A 21,857-nucleotide genomic window follows, 5' to 3' on the forward strand; every position below is an offset into this window, starting at 1 on the left:
TTTAGAAGTCTCCAAGGCCTGTTGTAATAATTTTATGAAGCACTGTGAAGATAAAATTGCTGGCTTCGTGCAGACTGGGTGGGTGCAAATTTAGACATGATAACTAACTGTAGTTTAAATAAAAATACATTATTATTATTATTTATTGTATTTTTATACCGCCCAACAGCCGAAGCTCCCTGGGCAGTTCACAAATATATTTAGTCATAGTAGAGAAGACTGTGACTAGGTGACCCGTGTGCCTGCTCAGTCTCCTATCTGGGTACTAGCAACCTCAAGCCCACTGTTCTTATGGTTCTTTGATTTTAAGCCAGACTTGGACTGGACACCTTTTCAAAAAGAAGACTGTTCTCGATCAGCTCTCCAAAAGAGAGGACTGTCCCCTTTAAAGTAGGACACCTCACCACCCTAATTAGTACGTGCTTATTGGTATATTTATTTTCAGTACCAGGGTCTTGGAAATATTGGCCTGCCTGATGCTATATATTGTAACTTGTGATTTCATCAGCTTGGTTACAGAGCCTAGCTTATACATATTTTACAGAATATGTATTTTACCCCTATATGTAGATCTCCATTCAGGTTTAAAAAGAAATGAAAATGCTGTGAAAACCCAAATTATATGTTGAGTATTGTAGTTGTAAATGCACAGAGTTGTGAATGTCACTGGTGCAATTCTAAGCACACTTACTAAAGAGCAAGCCACATTGAATTTATACCTTACAGAGGGTTTTACAGTCATGTCCATAAACCCTAAGATAACCTTGTGTGTGGAAGCTTAGAGCAGATAATACATTATTAATATCACTTCGTATACTTGTAAAGGGTGTATATACGAGGGTAAAGTAGGAGAGGGTCTCCAATTGCCAGCTATACATGATTTCAGGAACCTTTTTTCTTTTTTTTAACCTAGGCAGTTAGAACTTTTTTTTTTTTTGTATCTGTGAAATCTGAACATGTCCTGCTTAAGCATTATCCCTACTACTCAACTGTAGGAGTTTTTATATTAATCCAGCAAATCATTTTATGGTGTCACAGCATTTGTGACATTTTAATAACTGGGATATATTCATGTTTTGAAATTACAACATCTGTATTAGGGCACTATCTTAATTAGGCTAACTCAAAGATCACAAAACACTGTGCAATCTTTTGAAATCTCCAGGGGTGGGGGAGAAGAGCAGGGGAGGGGGAGGCTGACTTTATATTGAAGTCATTACCTATTCTTTTTTCTCTTCTAAGTCTAATGCAGATTTTGGATTTTTTCTTCTTATAGCCAGTATGGCTACCTTTCCTTCCACTGTGGTTGACTCACATTTATGGTTTGAGCTGTGGCTTCTCTACCCTGTGATATAAGTAAAAATAACCAAATGCTCACTTCCGGTATGTTAAGGTTTGATAGGTTTAAAATGATCACTAATGAGAGAGCACTGATAAACAGTTTGTATCTCAATTGCAAGATACATAAATACAACAGACCAAGAGTAGAGACTTGTGAAAGGTGGGGAGCTTTAGTCAGCTTTCCCCAACTTAATGCTTTCCAGATGGTAAACCATACTACACTATATAGACTTTATTATATATTTATTTAAATAAAGTATTATGATGAAGTAAAAAACCCATCAAATAAAATCCTCAAAATATTAGCATAACATACTCATAAAATAAATCAATAAAAACAAGTTGCAGGGCATGTTTTGACTTAGTGGACTACTTTAGTATTTTTTGCATCAGTTTCATTAGACTATTGCCCTCTTCCAGACTGAAATAGGAAAAGTCCAAACTGAAAGACTACAATAAAAATCAGGATCTTGGCCAGAACAAGAGATTTTTTTCCTCGAAATTTGAAGCTGTGAAGAAAAATAAGATTTTTAGGAATGTAGGAGGAAAATTTAGGAGGGAATTAAATATATGCAATACTTACTTTCTTATCAAATCTAAATTTATTTTACAGTTTTAACATCATAACATTATTCAGCTATAACTTAGCATATAAAGCACAGGCAGCTGTTTTGGCCATAAAATAAATTCCCTAATCCATATTAGGGCAATACCTTTTATTAAGTCAACTCAAAGGTCACAAAATAGCATACAAACCTCTGAGTTCATGACTCATGAGGCAAGGTGGTAAAACAAGTAAAAAGGGGTGGGGAGGAAAAAGATGGCTGATGTTGAAGTCATGGAGTCTGCATTTAATCACAGTCTTAAGATAGAATGTGTGAGGAGATTGCAACTACCCTAGCACCTGGTAGAACCCAATTTGAATGTCTGCAACATACTGTGAGGAAATGCAGATTCCGTGGCTTCAACATCAGCTGTGCTTTTCCTCCACCTTTTGCTTTGTTTCCAGTGAAAGAGATGCGAACTGCTGCACACTATGAAACTCAAGCACATGCATCTCAGTTATTGTTATCTAAAACCTAGTTTTTAAAAAGTTGACAGACAGCAGAGACAGCACAAGATTATATTTAGACAAACAGTTTTGCACAGTTGCAATATGAAGGACTAGCAGTAATATATTTGGATAGCAAGTTAAACTTTACAACACGAATAACATTGAACTCTACAATATACATACATAGGAATCCCTATTCCCTAATACTGAAGATTGTCTTACAGAAACGTCTTCATATCTTGTGAATAAAACACTGGTCCTCTGCATGGTGGCAAAACATGGATTAATTAACTGATTATTTACTGCAGTGTGCCCAGTGCATGCTGCCACCGTATTAAATATGCAACCTCCGATTGGCCTGATTCTTCTGTGATATATGAACTTCAACACTAATGGTTAATCACAGTTTACCTATGTTTAGTTCTTAGGTTAACTAGGTTTTTAAATCCACAATTAAACCATAGTGTCTTGGTTCACACCACACAAAACAACCTCCGATTGGAAGTTGCATATTCAAAATGGTGGCATTGTGAATGCCTGGCAAATTGTGGGATAATTAATTAATGCACAATTTGCTGCTGTTAACAGCACTGGGTATCTGACTTCAAAAACTTTTCCCTCATTCCAAAAGAGGAAGTATTTCTTAAGATTGCTTTTTTAGTGTTCCCTCAAACCTTCCATTTTTTCATTGGAAGAATTGAAGAAAAGCATTTTTGGGTGGGGGAATGTTTCTCCCCCAAATTTTTCTGTTTCTTTTACAAGTATTCTCATCTCTAGCTAGACCTTGGATAAAACAAGGTAAAAAAGATCTATGTATAGTGTGAGATCTAATAATAGTGTAAGGGGCTTTCCCTGTTATGGCAACCCACTTGTGGAATACCCTCCCCTTGGAGGCCTGATTGCACTGACACTGGCTTCATTTCGGCGCCAAGTTAAAACATTACTTTTTATCAAAGCCTTTGGGGGATAAATTATCCATGGTTACACATAGTTTTAATTGTTTTTAATTGTTCTATTGCTTTTAACAAAATTTCTACTGGTTTTAATTTGTTAATGATTTAGTACACTTTTAGCTGTGTAAATTATTTATGTTTATATTGTTCTGATTTTATCTGTATGCCACCCTGATATCCTAGTGATAATAGGGATACAAATGTTTTAATAAATAAATAAAATCCTAGGGACTGAGCTCTCACTGCTCAGAATCCTCCAAACCCGGAGGCTTCCAAGGTTTCTGTGCCCTGCTGGGCTGAAGCCGGCAGGGCAGCAGGAGCAGTGGAGGTGATTTTTGCCTCTATGTCCTCGGATTTTTTAAAGTTTTTCACTATATGCTCATTTCAGCCTGTCTAGGCAGGGCACTTTGGAGGGGGACAGAAGGAGGCTGAGTGAAGCTCAGGGTAAATTATATCCTGGCCTCTCTGTTCTCCTCCCCTCCCACTAAAATGCCCATTTCCCCCCTATATGAGATTGATTTTCCGAGGTCAGAGAGGTAGCCAACACGATTCTTGCTGTGTTGGCTGTGCTGAGTTGTGGTTGGGCGGGAGGGGCAGCTTTCCTGCTCCCCCTTCCAAGGCCAGAACACTGTAAGCTTGGAAATGGGTTTCTGAGCCATCCTGTGGTCCCTGGGATGCTCACTTAGTCTGCTTTATTTTAATAATTAATTAAATTAATAGGTAATAGTGCTTTTTTAAGGAGGTCTTTTAATTTTGATTGCACAGCATGTTCATTCTTTAACTTGTCAGAAATATTGTTGTAGCTGAGACACTTCATTGTATTTTTTCCCCTTTTAAGATAAAGCACCTCTGTCAAAGGGCCTCTTAATAATACCAAGCACGCTCTCCCTTCTGTTGGCTCTACTCTTTCAACACTATCAGAAATTTTTTGCATACAATCTGCAAGCAGTAAAAGAGGAATTTCAGGTAAGTGGTAATTTATTTGTAAGACTACACATTTAGGAGTGTGATAGCTTTATAGGCCAGGAGCTTGGATGCTATCTTTTGAATATCTGAGATGTGCTATGAGTTCTTTGCACTCTAGAATTGGAATCCTAGGGGAGTATCCAATGGTGACCACCCACAACTACCCAGTCTTGCCAATGCTGTTGACCAAGTGGCGCTCATCGCTTGCATAACAGAGATTTAGCTCTTCCAGGGGCAATCTGAAATGAGTGAAAACGCTTGTTTCTGGAATGGGGTAGGTCAGCAGAGCTCACATCAGGGTGCTCAATCAATCCATTCCAGAAATAAGTGTTTCCATTTGCTTTAGGGCTTGCCTGTAGCTGCTTGCACAACAAATCAGTGGGGCTGGCCACTCATGGAATGGAAGTAGTGGTGGGCCCCACTCACGGCCAGTATTGGATACTGCCCACAATGGTTTGAAATCCTAAAATACAGCACTCAGATTATACAAGAAATAGTAAAGGAGCACTCATGGTTGCAACAGAGAACCCAGTGATGTTGAAAAGTGCTTTCTTTGTTTAATTTATCCACGAGTTAGGGTCAACTCACATAAATATTAATCAGTTAATGATAATCAGTTCTGTAAGTCTTTGTTCAAGAGCCAAAAATTTACATGAAATTGCAGACTAAGTTATAGTTATGTTAAATGGAGGAATATTGCTTGCTGGTGGTGGAAGGAATACCTATGCTGGCTCCAGTATGCATTCCAGTGCTTTTTTCTTAGATAGGCTTTCTTACAATGTAGGAGCCTGGATGAAGGAAAAATGATGATGGGAAAACAGAGTGCAGGCAGATAAACAGTAGGCAGGATGAAGGGAGGATTCAGCATTCCCCATCTGTGTGGGTTTTTTTGCTCTTTAAATCAGACAGATACGCCATCTTACCCCCTGCTTTATATATGATTTGAGGCAGATCCACAAGACAGTTTGCCACTATCACATGCAGTGAGGGCTTAGTCTGAAATGAGCATCTGATGATTAATGTTTTGGGCATGAGAAAAAAGGTAATGATAAAACAAATCTCTAGCATTTCAAAACGTGGGTAGATCGAGAGGGCGGAACCCCCTTTATTTCCTTTTGTAGTTTGTCTTTAAAAGGTGGAGTAACATATTAACTTGTTCCAGAAATAGCAGTGTCCTTTATGGAAGGATTCCTTTTGGCCACTATTAACAGCATTTTATGGGCTTGCAAGTATTTCAGATTTATAGCGCTATGGACCAGTGGGTCTCAAAGTTTCCCTGTGTAGGTGCAGTGGAACTATATATGGAAAGTGTGACTTCAATTAATGAACAAGGTGAAGGTTGTAAAAAAATAAAAAAGTTGCAATGCATTTATAGGAGCACTTTGTTCTTGTAGAACCAGTGATGGTTCATACATAATTGTATTTTCTGCTATTATTGTATTTTATTTATTGTTTTTCTATACTGCTCAATAGCAGAAACTCTCTGGGCAGTTTACAAAAAATAAAACCACAACATAAAACAATATAAAATATAAAAACTTAAAACTATAATATAAAGTACAACCAGAATAAAACCTAGCAACAATGCAGAGATTTAAAATACAGATTTAAAACAACAGAGCTAAAGGACTAGAATTTTAAAATGCCTAGGAAAATAAGAAGGTCTTCACCTGATCCCGAAAGGAGTACAAGATAGGTGTTGGGCAAACTTCTCTAGGGAGCTCATTCCATAACCAGGGTGCTACAGCAGAAAGGCTCTCTTCCTGGTAGCCATCCGCTTCACTTCCTTTGGCAGGGGCTTCCGGAGAGGCAGCCCTGAAGATGATTTTAGGGTCTGGGCAGGTACACATGGGAGGAAATGATCCTTCAGATAACCTGGCCTCAAGCAGTTTAGGGCTTTAAACCTTAATACCAAAACTTTGAATCGGGCCTTGAAATGGACTGGCAAACAGTGCAGGCGGAAGAGTACTGGCATAATATGATCTCATTGACCAGTCCTTGTTAACAATCTCGCTACCCTGTTTTGGACCAGCTGAAGTTTCCAGACTGTTTTTGAAGGCAGCCTCATATATAACTGCTTTTAAATTATATATTGTTTTAACTTGATCATGGTTTAATTTGTTTTTAGCTGTGCATATTTATTGTTTTATACTGTATGCCTTTATCTGTAAGCCGCTCTGAGATCTTAATGATATAGGGTGGGATATTAATATTTTAAATAATAAATAAGTAATAACACATTACAGTAATCCATATGGGAGATTATCAGAGCACATATAACTGTACCTATGCTATTTCTGTTCAAATAAGGGTGCAATTAGTATATCAGTCTAAACTGATATATCAGCCTAAACTTGGTGGCTTCATTCCACCAAGTCCACCTGTGCCGCAAGTGACAGTTCTGGGTCCATGAGCACCCCCAGACTATAAACCTGATACTTTAGGGGAAGTGAAACTCCCTCCAGAACAGGTTGAACATCACCTAGCCGAGCAGACAAACCACCCACTAACAGTACCTCCATCCTGTTTGGATTGAGTCTCAGTTTATTGGCCCTTATCCAGTCCTTTACTGTGCCCAGGCATTGATTCAGAACAACCACTGTCTCACATGGATTTGAGGAAAAAGAAAGATAGAGCCAAGCATGATCCGTGTATTGATGACACCTCAGCTCGCAACTCTGGATAGCCTCCCCCAGCAGTTTCATGTACTTGTTGAACAGCATAGGGGATAAAATAGAGCCCTGTGGAACTCCATAGTATAGTTCCCAAGGCACAGAGCAATAATCCCCCAGTACCACTTTCTGGAATTGGCCAACCAAGTAGGAATGTAACCACTGCAGTGTAGTACCTCGAACTCCCAGCCTGGATAGCTGAGAGGTCCAAGAGAATCAACAGGATCACACTCCTGGCAAAGACCATCCCACAGGGTGACCATGGCAGTTTCCATTCCAAAACCAGGCCTGAAGCCTGATTGAAATGGATCTGGATAATCCATTTCCTTCAAGAGTGCCTGGAGTTGTTCTGCAACAAGCCACTCAAGCACTTAGTCCAGGAATGGGATGTTAGCCACCAGTCTATAGTTGTTAACATCCTCCAGGTCCAGGTTACACTTTTTCAGGAGTAGCCTGATTACCATCTCTTTCACCACTCCTTCTCTAAAGGAGGAATTTACAATCTCTTGAACCCTGCCAGATATCTTCTCTTTGTTTGATGTGATAAGCCATGAAAGGCAAGGTTCAAGAATATAAATGATCGACCAGACTTGGCTAAGCACTTTGTCTGCATCCCTGAGCCTCAATAACTGAAACTCATCTAATAAAACTGGATCAGACAGTGCTCTGGAAGCCTCTACTAATGGAACTGCATTAATCACGGTGTCCAGTTCATGAGGAATCTGAGTGACTTTGTCTTCAAAGTGCCGTGCAAATTAATCATAGCACGTTACCGAGGGTTCCACAGTTTCTTTCCCTGCCCCAGAGTGCAGCCCACAAACCACTTGGATAAGCTCCACTGTGTAATGTTTCATAGCAAAACTATAAGCAGTAATTATCATACCTCTCAAAGAATTCCCATCGGGTTTAGAAGAAAAGTGTAAATACCTGTGTTCTTTTTATCTTTTAGATTTGGAGGCTTGTATGTGGGCGAACGGTATGTCTTGATCTCAAAGACACATTCTGCAGCAGCTTGCTCATCTACAACTTTAGGATATTTGAAAGGAGATATGGCAGCCGAAAATTTTCTGTAAGTCCAAGTTCTGTTTCCTCTCGTGTTTCCCAGGTAATACACTTGAAATCCTTCAGTCTTGCACCACACTTGACTCTCACTCCCCTCATAATTCTTAGTGCAAAGGGTACTTGAATACCCTAGGAAACTGCACTTTGTATTTGCCTTTGGGAATACTCTTTTCTTTCTTCTAATGAAGATTAGCTCAGGGTAGTGGATAGGGTCGTACTCGGCAGCAGGACCTTGGACAGTTCTGAGCAAACAACTTGTTCCAATGAAGTTTGGAGTCCAACTGAGCCCTTATTTCCTCGCTTTTCTCAGACTGTGCCTCTTTTGGGATAGACATAATTGTTCAAAGGGGTAGTCTTCATGCCTTGAACTTTGCACTCTGCTGCTACTCAGCTACTTCCAGCTGAATGCCTTGGTGCCTTCACCAAGTAGGAGATAGAAAATGGGAGACCTCTGGGGGCTCTGCCCTGGACTACTGTCCCCATTTGTGCTTGGTGCCTCTGTAGCCCATGCCAATAGATGCCAGGTCTCCCCAAGACTTGCAGGTGCCTCCCTTATGAATTTGTGCCTTGGTCACCGCTTGAAACAAGGGCTGTGAAAGTTGTGCTTGTTGGCTCTTCAATACATGAACTTGCCATAGTTCACCAGTAATCATGTGTAAGATATTCCTATATGGAGAATATCTAGGAAAGATGTCATTTGCAACAGCCTTTTGTTTTGTAGCTGTTACAGAATCCTATAGATATAGGAAATTTCTAAATACAACATACAAACATAGATTTTAAAAATATGAAATTTAATATGTTGCTTTAATTTTCTGAGAACAGTGTAGATTGAGCTAATTTCAGCTAGCAATCTATCTGGAATAGATAACTTGGTCGGTTCTACAGTCCAGTTCAAATTTTGTGAGTGGAACAGTCAAATGTAACTTCTATATTTACTTTAAACATAATATATTTTTTGTAGCAGTTATGTCATCACATTACATTGTACATAGTGCAGAAGGGATATGTTAACCTTGCTGATATGGCCAAATACCCTAGTTTTGCCAGCATGACATGTTGAAAATCTTGGTTAGATGCTGTGTTATCAGAAAGTTTTGGAAATTGTGATAATAAAATAATTATTATTTTTTGGTATTGAGATATTTGCTCTCTGGATTATGACCCCTTTCCATTCTACCTTCTAAATCCATGAAAGCTAAATATAATCTCTGAATTTAGAAATGTCTGATTCTGACCCCTTCTTTTTCTATTTTTCAGTCATTTTTGCTGGGCTCCTGGATGCTATCAGTGTTGTTTGATTTTCTTCTGGTAGAAGCAGTTGAATACTCTTTTGGTCTCACCATCAACAGCTTGCCTTCAGGATTGTGAGTAGATGCTGAGGGGCTTGCTGAGCTCTGAGTATCTTAAATCTATTTTTAATTCATGTAGTTTTAAAAGGAAATGTACCCTGCAGATAATCATTTGATACTCTTTTCACTACTTACTAGTCCAACATTGCTTTGCCCTGATATAGTCATACTGAGTTGATTAGTTGTTTGCAGAAGGGGTTAGGCATTGAAGTGCATATCCAAATATAGATGTCCATCCATACTTTCAAATGCACATTCTCATCCACATTCTACCTTAACTGGGTCTGCATACCTATATACAACAATAGCTGGATTGCAGGGAGGGTGGCAAATTGTGGTGGAGACAAAATCTTATCATATAAATGTTGCTCTGGTGACCTGGACAGTGGAGATGCGGTCTTTCCCCCCTTGCTATTCAGAGTAATGCAATAGGAATGTCTTATTTGCCTGGAGTGATGTTATCATATAACCAGATCTGATTGATAATGTGGCACTGTGTTGCAGTAATTTTTATTTATGCAATCCCTGATTGCACTCACAGATGAAGTTCTTTTAAGTTAAAGGAGAGAGAGTCCAAGCAGCAGCAGATGAACAATAATGTCTGCAAACAGGCATGAAAAAAATATGTTAAAGCGTGGAAAACTTTTTTTCATGAACATTTTCTCACCCTACTGCCCCCTCCCCCAAACTTACATGGCCACTTTCATAATGAAACTGAAATCTCACAGAAAGTTAAGCACTACTTGAAAAACTGTATTCATTTGCATGTGTGATTTTAGACACAATCCATCTCAAACTATCAAAGCTAATTGCATGTGCCTTGTTTTCTGTAGGCTTGTAGATATTTCTATGAAACTCAAAATTTGTTGAAAATAGCTGAGATTGTGGCCAAACTTATTGCATGTACTGATCTTTGCTTTGCTAGCTGCTATATCCAGAGCAATCTCACTGTCTAAGAATGTGAAACAGTGTAAATCTTTTAGTGTTTGCCAATGAGCTCTAACATACCATTGTGTATAAAGGTTTCAAGGAGAGCATTGGCATGTTTCCTATAGTAGTAGTTGTCACTGAGAAAAATGGTAGTGAAATCCTCTGTTTTGATGGTAATCTGATAAGGTTTATGCCAGATTTGACAGTACCACAGGCTGCTGCATTACACTTGGAAAGAAAGAAAAAGCCTAAAAGATTTGTTTTAGTATGGCTTCACTTGCAACTTGATTTCAGATTTATTGCCTGAAGTCAATTATGCACTATTGTTTCTAGGCTTCATTATATATTACCGGCAAAAAAGCCCATCAGTTTGACTAGATGGGATGTGTTTGTTTTGGTGTGAGAAGGCTAGAGCCCCACCCAACCCATCCCCATCTGCTCCGGCACTATCTCCTTCCCATCCCTTATGTGGGGGCCTTTCCTATCTTTCACCTTCCCTGGCAGGAGAGGAAGTTGCTGTAGTCCATGGTCATTTCAGCATTGCTGCAGAAACAGAATGCTTTTTGCCCAGGCAAAAATGCTTCGTTGTAATAATTCATCCTTTAGTATAATGAACTTTATATTATAGTCAGATGTACAGCAACACACTTGTGTGCTTGCAAGCTTTGAGACCTGTACATGGGTGAGTATGGCTTCCAGATGGCATCTCAGGCTTCTTTGCACATGTGGAAGCTTTTGCAGTTTTCTCTTAGCAGATGTAAATAATAGACTATATCCTGACAAGTGTTATTGCTCAAACATGTATTGCAGATAAAACATTTACTTTAGAAATATGGAATTCCACCCCACACTTTTTTTGCAGTACTGTGAACACTGAAATAATTCAATTTTTAACCATGTCTCAAATCGCTCCATCTTATTACATTGTTCAATTCCCAAAAGGTAACCTGCTAAGGGGCTAACACCACAGCAGCAAAGATAAGAAAAGAATAAGTAAATAATAGAGTTAAAGTGGAATTTATTAAATAGGTAGGAATATCAATGCATTTCAAGCCAGGGTAACTTCTTTATCAGAAGAAATGGTTTGAGATAGAAATAATAACGTTATTCCTTTCTCCTTCTTAATTTGTTCTAAACTTTCTTACCCTGAGTCAAATTTTCTTGTGTGTGTATGTGTGTGTTAAAATCACACATAAGTTCTTTCTATATCATCTCACTATTGATATTACTTAATGACCTCATGCTACCAGATCTTATACTTTTCCTTCGTACGCTTCGAAGATAATTACGATAAAGCATGACACTGATTACTCGGGCCTGAAATTGTTTAGAAACCAGGTAGTACAGAATTACATCTAGACATGTGCTGAGATGTACATTGATGGTGCTATATAAATAAATAATAATAATAATAATAATTCATGAGAAAAGTGGTAAATGCTCCCCATGGATTGTAGTTTACGTGTACATCTTGGAGCATCAGGAACACAAAACAAATGTGAAAAGGCACAAAACACACAAGCACTTGGATTATCAGTGTCACAATAATTCTGATTGACCTCTCTTTAGCCTTTGGTTTCAGCTTGGAAGTTCGTCCACGAATGAGACTGTAAATGATGATGAGGTAACAACCAATCATGATGAATAGGGGAACCAAGAAAAAAAATACCAGCCGAGAAAAATTTAACACGTTGACTTCTGTTAGGTAGATAATATCCATCATCTTAATGCAGGTGGTGAAGTTTGAAGTTTTGTCTGGATCAGGATGTAAGAGCATTAGAGGAGAAGTTGTCACAAGAGTCATTATCCAAAGACCTGTGCAAGCTATCAGAGCTTTGGCTGTATTCTTGAGTTCCTTGGCATGTTTGGGTTGAACAACAGCCAGATATCTGTCAACACTTATAAAAGCTAGCAGCCATAGAGCAATGCTTGGGTAAAAAACAGTGAAAGCACTTAGAACCCGGCAGAAGATGTCTCCAAAGAACCAAGAGCGTTTCCCATAGTAATGCAACCGGAAAGGCAAGGAAAATATAAAAAACAAGTCAAGCAGTGCAACGTTCATCATGTAGATAGTTATAGTTGTTCTTTTCTTGGTGGTACAGCTGAAGACCCAGAGTGCTGTGACATTAACAAGTAAGCCAATTGTGAAAATAAAGCTGTAGAAGACAAGTGATGAAATTCTGTACTCTTCAGGATGGCTGTTTCCAGACATTGTAATTAGACTTTGATTGTAGTTATCCATAATTTCATTATGTATCTAAGAACAGATAGAATAAAGATAATCTAAGTTCTGCAATCAGTCTGCAATCAGTCAGATTAGTTTTGCTAGAAGGCACATCTAGAAATTGCAGATTAGAAGGCACATTTAGAAATTGCTAGTACCATACTTGCACTTTACAGAAGGGAAATTAATATTTTTTAAATGTAGTAGTTTAAAATTCTCAATGAGCACAACCCCTGAATATCAGCATAGATTTTAAACTTTTGAGATCTGTGTGGATAATGAATGCCTGTAAAATGTTAATGCTAATAGAGTGGGCTAAAAGGTCAGGTTAGCAGGGTGGAGAGGGGAATCATTTCAAAAGTCTGTGTCACCAGAATAATTATTCATGTCATTTTAATACAAAATGTTTGGTAGGGGTACATGGTCAAGCATGTTTCTAGCTCCATTCAGCAAGACTATTTTGCTACTTAAAAAAAGAAGTATATGTGTGTGTCCTATCCCATATGCCAGCCTTGTACAGGGACATGTGTTAGTTATTTTGAAGAATTCAGATCAAAATGAGCCACAACCATCTTTCAATAGTTATAAAGTTGTCATTCAGAGTACTAAGCTAATATTTTGGTTCGATCTGCTTCTGAAAAGCACGAAGTGACAATATTGAGCCCCTTTGAGGGTTTCCTAGAGCCCAGTACCCAACAAGGGTCATGACTAACTTAACTCCCATTCATTTCAGTGGGTCTAGTTTAAGTAAGATTTGTGTTGGATTTTAACCAGTATCTGGATAGAAATACTTCTAGCCATCTTTTTGAATTTTATGAGCATGCTATCTTGATTTAGAAGTTAAGAAATGTATTGTCTTGGATCAGACCAAGGTCAGTCTTGCCCAGTGATATTTGCAAGAATCCTAGGAGCCAGCAGGTACTAGGGATGCTTCCAGATGAGGCCTTTATTGTGCAATCACCCTGCCACATTCATAGAACTTCCTGGTGGTGTGTGGGTCCCCAGATTTATTCATTTTATTTATTTGCAATATTTATATACCGCTCAATGATCTAACAGATTCCAGAGTGGTGAACACAGGTATAAACAGTAAAAGAAAGATGGAAAGAAAAAGCAATTTAAAAACGAACCAGAAAAACAGTGGCTAGTCAGCTGAGGAAGGCTTTGTCTTCCACCTGTAATTCTCCAGCATTTTCCCATCACTTCTTCAGATGTGAGGGTTTTTTGCAGAAAATTATAGCTGCACAATGCAGCAATGGTTGTTAGTGCTAGGAGCTGTCTGTCTGGATGCATCCTATGTAGTTCAACAGAAATTGTCTTTCACCTACCTTTGTTGTAGAGAAGTGCTGAACATTTAACAAATAATCTAATATTTATTTATTTATTTATTTATTTATTACATTTCTATACCGCCCAATAGCCGGAGCTCTCTGGGCGGTTCACAAAAATTAAAACCATTCAAAGTATAAAACAACAGTATAAAACCATAATATAAAATACAATATAAAAGCTCAAGCAGATAACAACAGCAGCAATGCAAAATTACAAATTTTAAACCATGTTATTTAAAATTTATAGATTGTTAAAATGTTGGGAGAATAAAAAGGTCTTCACCTGGCGTCTAAATAATTGCAGCCACAAGAATTTTTGTAGTTTGGTAAATAAGAGTAGTTGGCATTTACCAATTATTACATAATTATCAACAGGCAAAAGACTTCCTGAGTATTTAGTGTATTTTCTTAGCGCAATGTGTTGATGCAAACTCATTGATCGGGCTTGCACAATCTCCACAGCTCATCATGGCTTATTTATGGCCTGTTTTAGGATTATGCAAGAGTTGTTTAACCCTCACATAGTCGACAGCACAACAAGCTGCAGCATGAATGTTCAAATGGCCTAACGCATGCAACCTAACTCACCATGATTTAAATGAGCTTCGTTTGAGGTAATTGGCAGAGTAACAGATTTAATCAACGTCACTCATGGCAAAGACTAACCACATTTCCCCCTCTAGTATAAACATATGTTTGAAATGCAGACATGGTGAAAGTGGAGGGAAGTAGAACTTAAAACCCTGCCAGGTCTTTTGGCTGCAGATGATTTGAAAGAGGATGTTTGCCTCTCTATTCCACCGGACATGTTGAAAAAGAAGCTTGCTCTGCCTTCTTTCACTCTCTTGGGTGGGCTGCAGGTGTTTGCTGCTTTGCACCTCCTTCTTCCTTCCCCCCACTTGCTTTTGTGGCTGAAGGAGAAAGCTCTCTCATTTCATCTTCTGAGCTGCTCTGTCTTTGAGCTGCCTCTGTAAAATCTGCACAAATGGTGGGCACCACCAGTTCTGACGCTAGCTCATTTCTTGCAGAGGTTATAGTTAGATCCTGTGAGCTACAGCTGCTGCTATTGTAGTTTATCATTGTTAGCACTGGAATTGGTTGACATGACTGTTCCAGAAAGTCCAGATGAAGCATAGCAGTTCTTTGAAAAAGCATTACAAAGAACAGAAAAGGATATAGAGAGGATGGGATAGATACAGAAATGGGGATGACTTGTCTACTCCACCTATGTCCCAGTTTTAAGGAACCTGTAACTACCACAGAGTCAACTGCAGCAGTGTAATCCTACACAACATGGGTTCAAACTCTGAATTGTTCATTCCCCAACAGCCCAGAGTTCTGGGTTCGAACATCATGATAAACAACCCATGGGCGAAATGTCCCTCGGTTGTTTATCTCAGTAGCAGTGAGTTGCTTATCTGAGTGGCGCACTTGCTCATTCCCGCATATCTTCTCAGTAACCCTCATTTTATTAACTCTGCATTGTTACAATGTGTGAACCAACTCTTAGTCGTTGCCTTTTCACTTTAGGAAGAGAAAAGTTTGCCAGCCTTGAACTTCTGATGCGTATGTCTCTGTGCTTTCTTTTGTATGCATAATATTCACAAACCCTTCTGTACTTCCCCTTTCTCTGGAGTTCTGGAGATTGAAAATAGAGTATAGTCTGTCTGCCACAAAGCATATTTTTGGAACTTCTCCACTGTGTGCAGCAAAGACGGTAGAAATTGCAGTTTACTAGTTGAGACTTGTGCTTTTTGTTTTTTGTTTTTGCATCTGACATATTTAATATAATGATTTCCCAGATCAAAATTGCCAAATACAAGTCCATTTGGGGGATTTGGTGCTTGTTCTAACAGTGCATCCTTACCCAATCTGGTGTCCTCCAGATGTTTTGAACTCCCATCAGCCCCAGCCAGCATACCCTAATAGACAGGAATGCTAGGAATTGCAATTGAAAACATCAGGGTGGGGGCACCCAGTTGGGGAAGGCTGTAATAGAGTAACTGAGAAACTGTTCCCCCATGCCCTAGAATATAGTGCTTTTTGTTTTGTACACATGTCATGTACTGAAAAAAGGGAATGACCTCAATAACCATACTTATTTATTAGGAACAGTGCCAGTGCCAGTTTATGAGGGGCCTTATGCAAGACACCCTCAATGGACCACTTCCCTCAGTGGGTCTATTTTCTCACCACCATTGTCACCAGCTGTTACTCGTCCTCTTTCTCATGGCTACCACTTGCTTCCTTGACAAGCCGAGAGCCAGTGCAATAGCATCTTTGCTCCTCCTTCTCACCACCACTGTTGTGTTGGCCAGAGCAAGAGGCAGGTGGTTGTGATGGTGAAGAGGAGCAACTTCAAGGGGTTCTTCTCCGTGGGCCTCTGCTGGGATGTGAGCCCTTGGCAGGTGTCCTACCATACCCTCCCTTGACACCAGCCCTGAATACAAAGTAAGCCAATTGAAAACAGTGGGACTACTACAAACGTAATAGGGATTCGCTGTATTTCAAGGGGCTTCTATTTCAAGGGGCACCGTATTGCCATATATATATATATATATATATATATATATATATATATATATTCCCCTTACCCTTCTTAAGGCAGCCTGGTTAGAAGCTTACCATTGTGTAAAATACTTTTTTGCATAGTTAGACAGTACTGTGAATTCCACCTGAAATCTAAACTGCTAGTGTAATGATTTTGTTTTTAAGTGATGTCATTGGTGTAATAATTGGCTTTATTGTGTTTGTTTTTATTATGTATGCCTCCCTGAGAGCTTTGGCTATATGAAGTCTGATAAATAGAATAAATGAACAAAAGTGAATATGGTTGGCATTGTGAGATTGGCTCAAGAGCCTGATGTAATCTGATTGCTCAGCTTAATTTCTCACTCCATCAAACAGTTAATTAAACATGCAGTCAGATATCAAAAAAGAAAAACACTTCATTACCCCTATTGGGTAGATTCTTGCAGTGGGGGTGGGGGATAGGAACTCCAGATCAATAGCTTTTTGATGTAAGTGGTCCATTTCTGTGTCTGGGAAAGGAATATTAAAATCCTTTAAATAAAATCCTTTATCTGAATATCTTTGATGGGCAACCACATTGAAAGGGACAGAACATAATGAGTTTACAAATTTCTCACCTGGTGTCTGTCAGCTGCAAATTAAAATGATCTTGGTTGGTACAGAAAAGATGGCTATACATTTGCTAAGAAAAATGTAAGCTCCAGACCCAAAATATAACAATTTATATTGCCTGTTTCTCTAGCTGTGCATCACAATACCACTGTGGCCTGAAATATCAGGTACTAGTTCATTAATCAGGTATGCTATTTTGGTGCATGAAGTTGACAAAAGTATTGTAAGGAAGAAGCCACAAATTTCTTGTTTTGAAGATAGAATTTTTAGTTTCAGTTGGTTAATATGTGCCGAAGTCTTTTAATGACCAGTTCCATTGCAAATGTAAACTTTTTACTAATTTGCCTGGCCGTGCATACACATGGTAGACACATTGGTGGTCTGAAACAAAAAAAGAATTGGTTCTCTTCCAATTTCCAAAATCTGGTTGCTTTCAGACAATTGCCTGGTTGTTTTCAGACAATTCTTAGTTGCCAAGAGCTATCAGGTAAGTAGTTAGTTGCAAATCTGAATTGCTTTTATTTTTTCTGAAAGAGCTGCACACATAAGGTTGTATCCAATAGTGTCCTCCTTCTGCAAAATGGACATTGCTGGTGGATTGGATTTCCCCTCCCACTTCAGCCCCCTGTACATGTCCCAAATCTGCTCCAGAAGGTTGAGGGACCCTCCTGAGCAGATTTATGGGGCCTGGAGCGGCGAGGAGGGGAAGGAAAACTCCCGTTGCATGAGTGGAAGTTCACTTACATAATGGCTCAGTTCAGACAACACGTTAGTCAATGCAGTGTGAAAACTCCACTCAACAGTTGAGTTTTTAAGAGGTACTCACCACATAACACGTTCTATAACTCCACCGTTGTGTGACTGTGGGCTACTGGATAATTGAGGAAAAGGCAACATGATGTTGATTAAGAGTTTCTCCACCCTCTCTCCTCCCTCAGTCCTCCTGATGATATCCCATCAGCCATTGCTGGGGGAAAAAACCCAGTGCTAGCAGCTCTCCTAAAGTGGCACTCCCTCCTTTCACTGCTCTTGCCAGAGAACTCTGTAGCCAGTGGGAAAAGTCAACTCAACTCAACAGGAAACTTCATGGAACCCTCCACACAACACACAAAACAACAGTTGTACAGGAACTTTCCTCTGCACAGTGTGGATATTCAGCATGGAGTGTTTTCTAAAAAAAAAAACCACCTCCACCATGGACTGGAGTTTTCCCTCCAGACAACAAATTTTTCAACAGTGGTATAAAAACTCCAGCGTGGAGTTCTAAAACCACCATAAAGAAATGTGATGTCTGAACTGAGCCAATGTTGCATTTTGCCCCTAGATCTGCATCTAGTTGAGAATTGTGATCCATTTGCTTTATTTAGGGATGCCAGTATTTAAGCCACTGTAACTGAATAAATGGATCCATCCAAGAACTTGAAAGCATTGTTGGTGTTTTAATTTAATTCATGTATTATTACCCATCCCTGACCTTTAAGATATTATTAAAAGAGTGTAGCATTAATGTTCAGCATTTTAAAATTAGACTGGTATAAGAATGTTTAATAATAAGTCTGTTATTATATAATACGATAAAACATGAGCTATATCCAAAGAACATTGTAACTGTTTTCACTGGCCTAGATTGGACTGGTGTGTGTGTGTGTGTGTGTGTGTCTGTCTGTCTGTCTGTCTGTCTACAGGAGCAACCATTTTTCGTTCATTGAAATCATTGCTACTTTTTAATACCTCTTTTCTCAGTGCCTATTTATTTGAATCAACTGAGGTGACTTATTTACAGCTGGCCTATTAATTATTTTAGCCAGGTGGAAGCTGTTCTGCTCATTTTGCTTTAGAAATTGTCTTTACATAGTTAATTTGATTCCCTTTCACTCTGCATTAGTTACTTGATAAAAATAGTAGTTTTTTTGTACAATTGCATGTAGTTCAGAAAGGCAGAATTGCTCTATAATACTGAAATATGAGCATTAAAAGTGCTTTACAGTGATGGCATTAATTTTTATTCTGTAAGTTAGATAATATATAATTTTCTTATTCAGAGTAATTCTTATTCAGACAGTTGAGTACATTTTCTTACCTTGTTACACTCTGCTGTTCTTTTAGAGATGCTTTCCTTGCACTCCCAGATCGGTAAAAGATTTTTTGTCTTTGTAATAACTTCCGTGTACTAAAATAGAAGCCCTCTTTTAGAGCCAGGAAATGTCATAATGAAACTAGTTGTTTGATTGGTTATACAGGATTTCTTTAATAAAAAAATGTGCATAATCTATTACTGTATAAACAAGTCACATTTTCTTCTTGTCTCATATGTCAGCAAACAAAATATTTCCTTCTGTGTGCAAGACTGTGGTTTTCTACTGCTGCTACCTTTTTAAATCACCCATTTTCATGGAGTATCATATAAACCATTAATATAGTTGAAATACTTTAGGGAAATAAACATTTATTGTTGTAACTGCTATAAATGATTGGCATGATGACAATATACTTTTTTTGGTGAGGACATTTCTGATAAATGAGTAAACTCAACTTTGTGTTCCTGTGGAAATCCCCCTTGTGCATGTAGTTTGGCTTATAGCACTAAGAAACTTGCACATTTTGAAATGGGAAATAGAGTGAATGCAGAGGTTGTTGGTTTGTTTTGCACCTCTCTTTCCTTCCTAGTAAATATTAATGATAACCTTGTCCAATGTTATTATAAAAATTGTCTTATTTGTGACTAATGTAAAAGTTCTAACTGCTGGAAACAAGGATATATTGTATAGCATAATAATGGAGTCAAACTCCTAAAAAGGATTAACATTACACTCGTGTATTGTGGTGAGTTGAATGACGTGTGTTTGTGAAAAGGGAAGAGAGAATGAGGTAGAGTATGTGTGTGAGTGTGAGAAAGAGATAGATAGATAGATAGATAGATAGATAGGCTGCGTTCAGACGATAGTTAACAGTGGAGTAATAATTAACGCAACCGCTGTTTATCTAGGGGATAATAATCAACCATGGTGTGGAGTAGAATCAGCCTTGAGTTGACTATTAGTCCATGCTGAGTTGACTCACTCATCCCCTGCCTTCTCTCCCCCCTCAGTCCTCCCACTAGTATCCCATCAGCCATTGCTGCTGAAAATCTATCATGCCAGCTGGTCAGCCACCGCTTTGACCACTCTTGGCTTGTGACTATGTGGCTGACGAAATGACCACTGGTGGCTGAGGAAATAACCAATAGTTCCCTCCACACAACACAATAATTAAAGGTGGTTCAAATAGCCAACTCTGCACAGCGTTTGTTATTTGCATTGGTTATTTCGGCCAAATAACCAAATGGTTAAAAAAACTCCCTCCACACAACATGATTACCCATGGTGGGTTAATTAACCAACCATCGTCTATTTAAACCACCATGGGTTATCATGTTGTCTGAACCCAGTCAAAGACTACTTATTTATTTATTTATTTAAAACATTTGTATCCCGCCCTATATCATTAAGATCTCAGAGCAGCGTACAGATAAAAGCATACAGTATAAAACAATAAATATGCACAGTTAAAAACAAATTAAACCACAAACCAAATTAAAACAATATATAATTTAAAAGCAGTAAAAGAACAATTGGGTTCATTTTGTGTATCTTCAATGGAGGAGTTGTGCGGCACATATGTATAAGAAACAGAGCAGATGTATAGAGTAGTGTGTGTGTGTGTGTGTGTGTGTTTGCAAGCCAAGAATATATTATCACATATTGCCCTTGTCTATATACTGGACATTCTCAAACTGTGGGCCATGATTTTGGAAGAAGTAAGTTCAGAACGAGCTGCTGTTAGTAAACTAATATAATGTGGCAGGTTGAATGATTGTTATCATAATAATTCCTTGTAGTTTTAGGACAAGGTCAAATGTCCTATTCATTTTCTACTTCCAGTGGGGGCCTATTTCTCCAGTCCTCACATGCAGGAGCAGGAAACACACTGAACTGCATGTGCAAATCAGCATAGATTCATCTGTAGAACAGATGACTGGATTTGACTTATGGGGGTAGCACAAGTTCAGAAACTCTGAAAAGTATTCTTGTATACTAACACTGAACTTCATATGGGTGCAACATTTTGCAGAAACTAGCGTCTCAGTTGAAAGGATGGTGTATGTCATTTTGTGGGGAAATCTTACGTATGCTAAAAATCATACACACATGTGAAAATGGATAAAAATACAGTCTATCTTAGGCATGTTGACAGCAGAAAGAAGTGATCTGATTGGGTGTCTCTTCTTTCTGAAGCTTGTTGAGTGCAGCAATACTAAAAAGGAGTGGCAGATTTCCTTTCTTTTTGTGTTTTCGGGGTGAGAAGCAATTTTTCATACATGTGTCCATTTTACACCTTTTCACAGCCATTGCCCCCTATCTTTTGCTCCTTTCACTATTTCTCCTTTAGCAAGGGCTTGTTTCTCCTTCTTTTTTTGATTCCAGTCCCTCAGGGATCCCCTGATGAACAGAATGATGTGACAATGCTACATAGGCAATGCTTCCTGGATGAGTGATCCTAGCCATCTGGGAATGTGAGAAATAGTCAATGCTTCATGAACACTTTGGCGCCTTTTGTTGCAATCCCTGAAATATTGCCTTTTGATGTTGGCAAAAGTGTTTATGAAGATTGATCCCTTTTTTGGCTCAGTCCCTTTGTAAATTTTGTTCAATACAGTTGTTTCTCCAGTCCAGAGGAACTACACTCCCTAATATACCATAGAAGTTATTTCAGCAACTTTCTAATACTGCTCCTCTTAGCAGCTTGTTGGCAGAATGATACATGCTTTTCAGCATGCTGGTGATTGATG

The 21,857-nt window shown here is 38.7% G+C and overlaps 2 protein-coding genes across 2 annotated transcripts in view; one reads left to right on the forward strand and one right to left on the reverse strand.

The window, feature by feature from the left end:
- The window catches only part of UBAC2 (UBA domain containing 2), an 89,689-nt gene that overhangs the window by 1,849 nt on the left and 65,983 nt on the right, over window positions 1-21,857 (forward strand). Inside the window, exons 2-4 of the mRNA XM_063126112.1 lie at window positions 4,187-4,314; window positions 7,936-8,055; window positions 9,309-9,415. Coding sequence (XP_062982182.1) covers window positions 4,187-4,314; window positions 7,936-8,055; window positions 9,309-9,415 — 355 coding nt within the window. The remainder of the gene's footprint in view (window positions 1-4,186; window positions 4,315-7,935; window positions 8,056-9,308; window positions 9,416-21,857) is intronic.
- Window positions 11,516-12,624, reverse strand: GPR18 (G protein-coupled receptor 18). Its single transcript, XM_063127450.1, has 2 exons — window positions 11,750-12,624; window positions 11,516-11,703 (listed from the first exon to the last, which is right to left on the reverse strand). Exons 1-2 carry the CDS (start codon window positions 12,570-12,572, stop codon window positions 11,534-11,536), a joined length of 993 nt encoding a protein of 330 aa, XP_062983520.1. The 5' UTR covers window positions 12,573-12,624; the 3' UTR covers window positions 11,516-11,533.

Source organism: Elgaria multicarinata, chromosome 5, assembly GCF_023053635.1.
Source record: "Elgaria multicarinata webbii isolate HBS135686 ecotype San Diego chromosome 5, rElgMul1.1.pri, whole genome shotgun sequence".
Classification (NCBI taxonomy): Eukaryota; Metazoa; Chordata; class Lepidosauria; order Squamata; family Anguidae; genus Elgaria; species Elgaria multicarinata.

Coding starts and splice junctions, on each gene's coding strand:
- GPR18 (XM_063127450.1), bottom strand. CDS start 12,572: ATGGATAACTACAATCAAAGTCTAATTACAATGTCTGGAAACAGCCAT. Junction 11,704..11,749: donor ATTTACCACTTTTCTCATGA/ATTATTATTATT, acceptor CCATCAATGTAC/ATCTCAGCACATGTCTAGAT.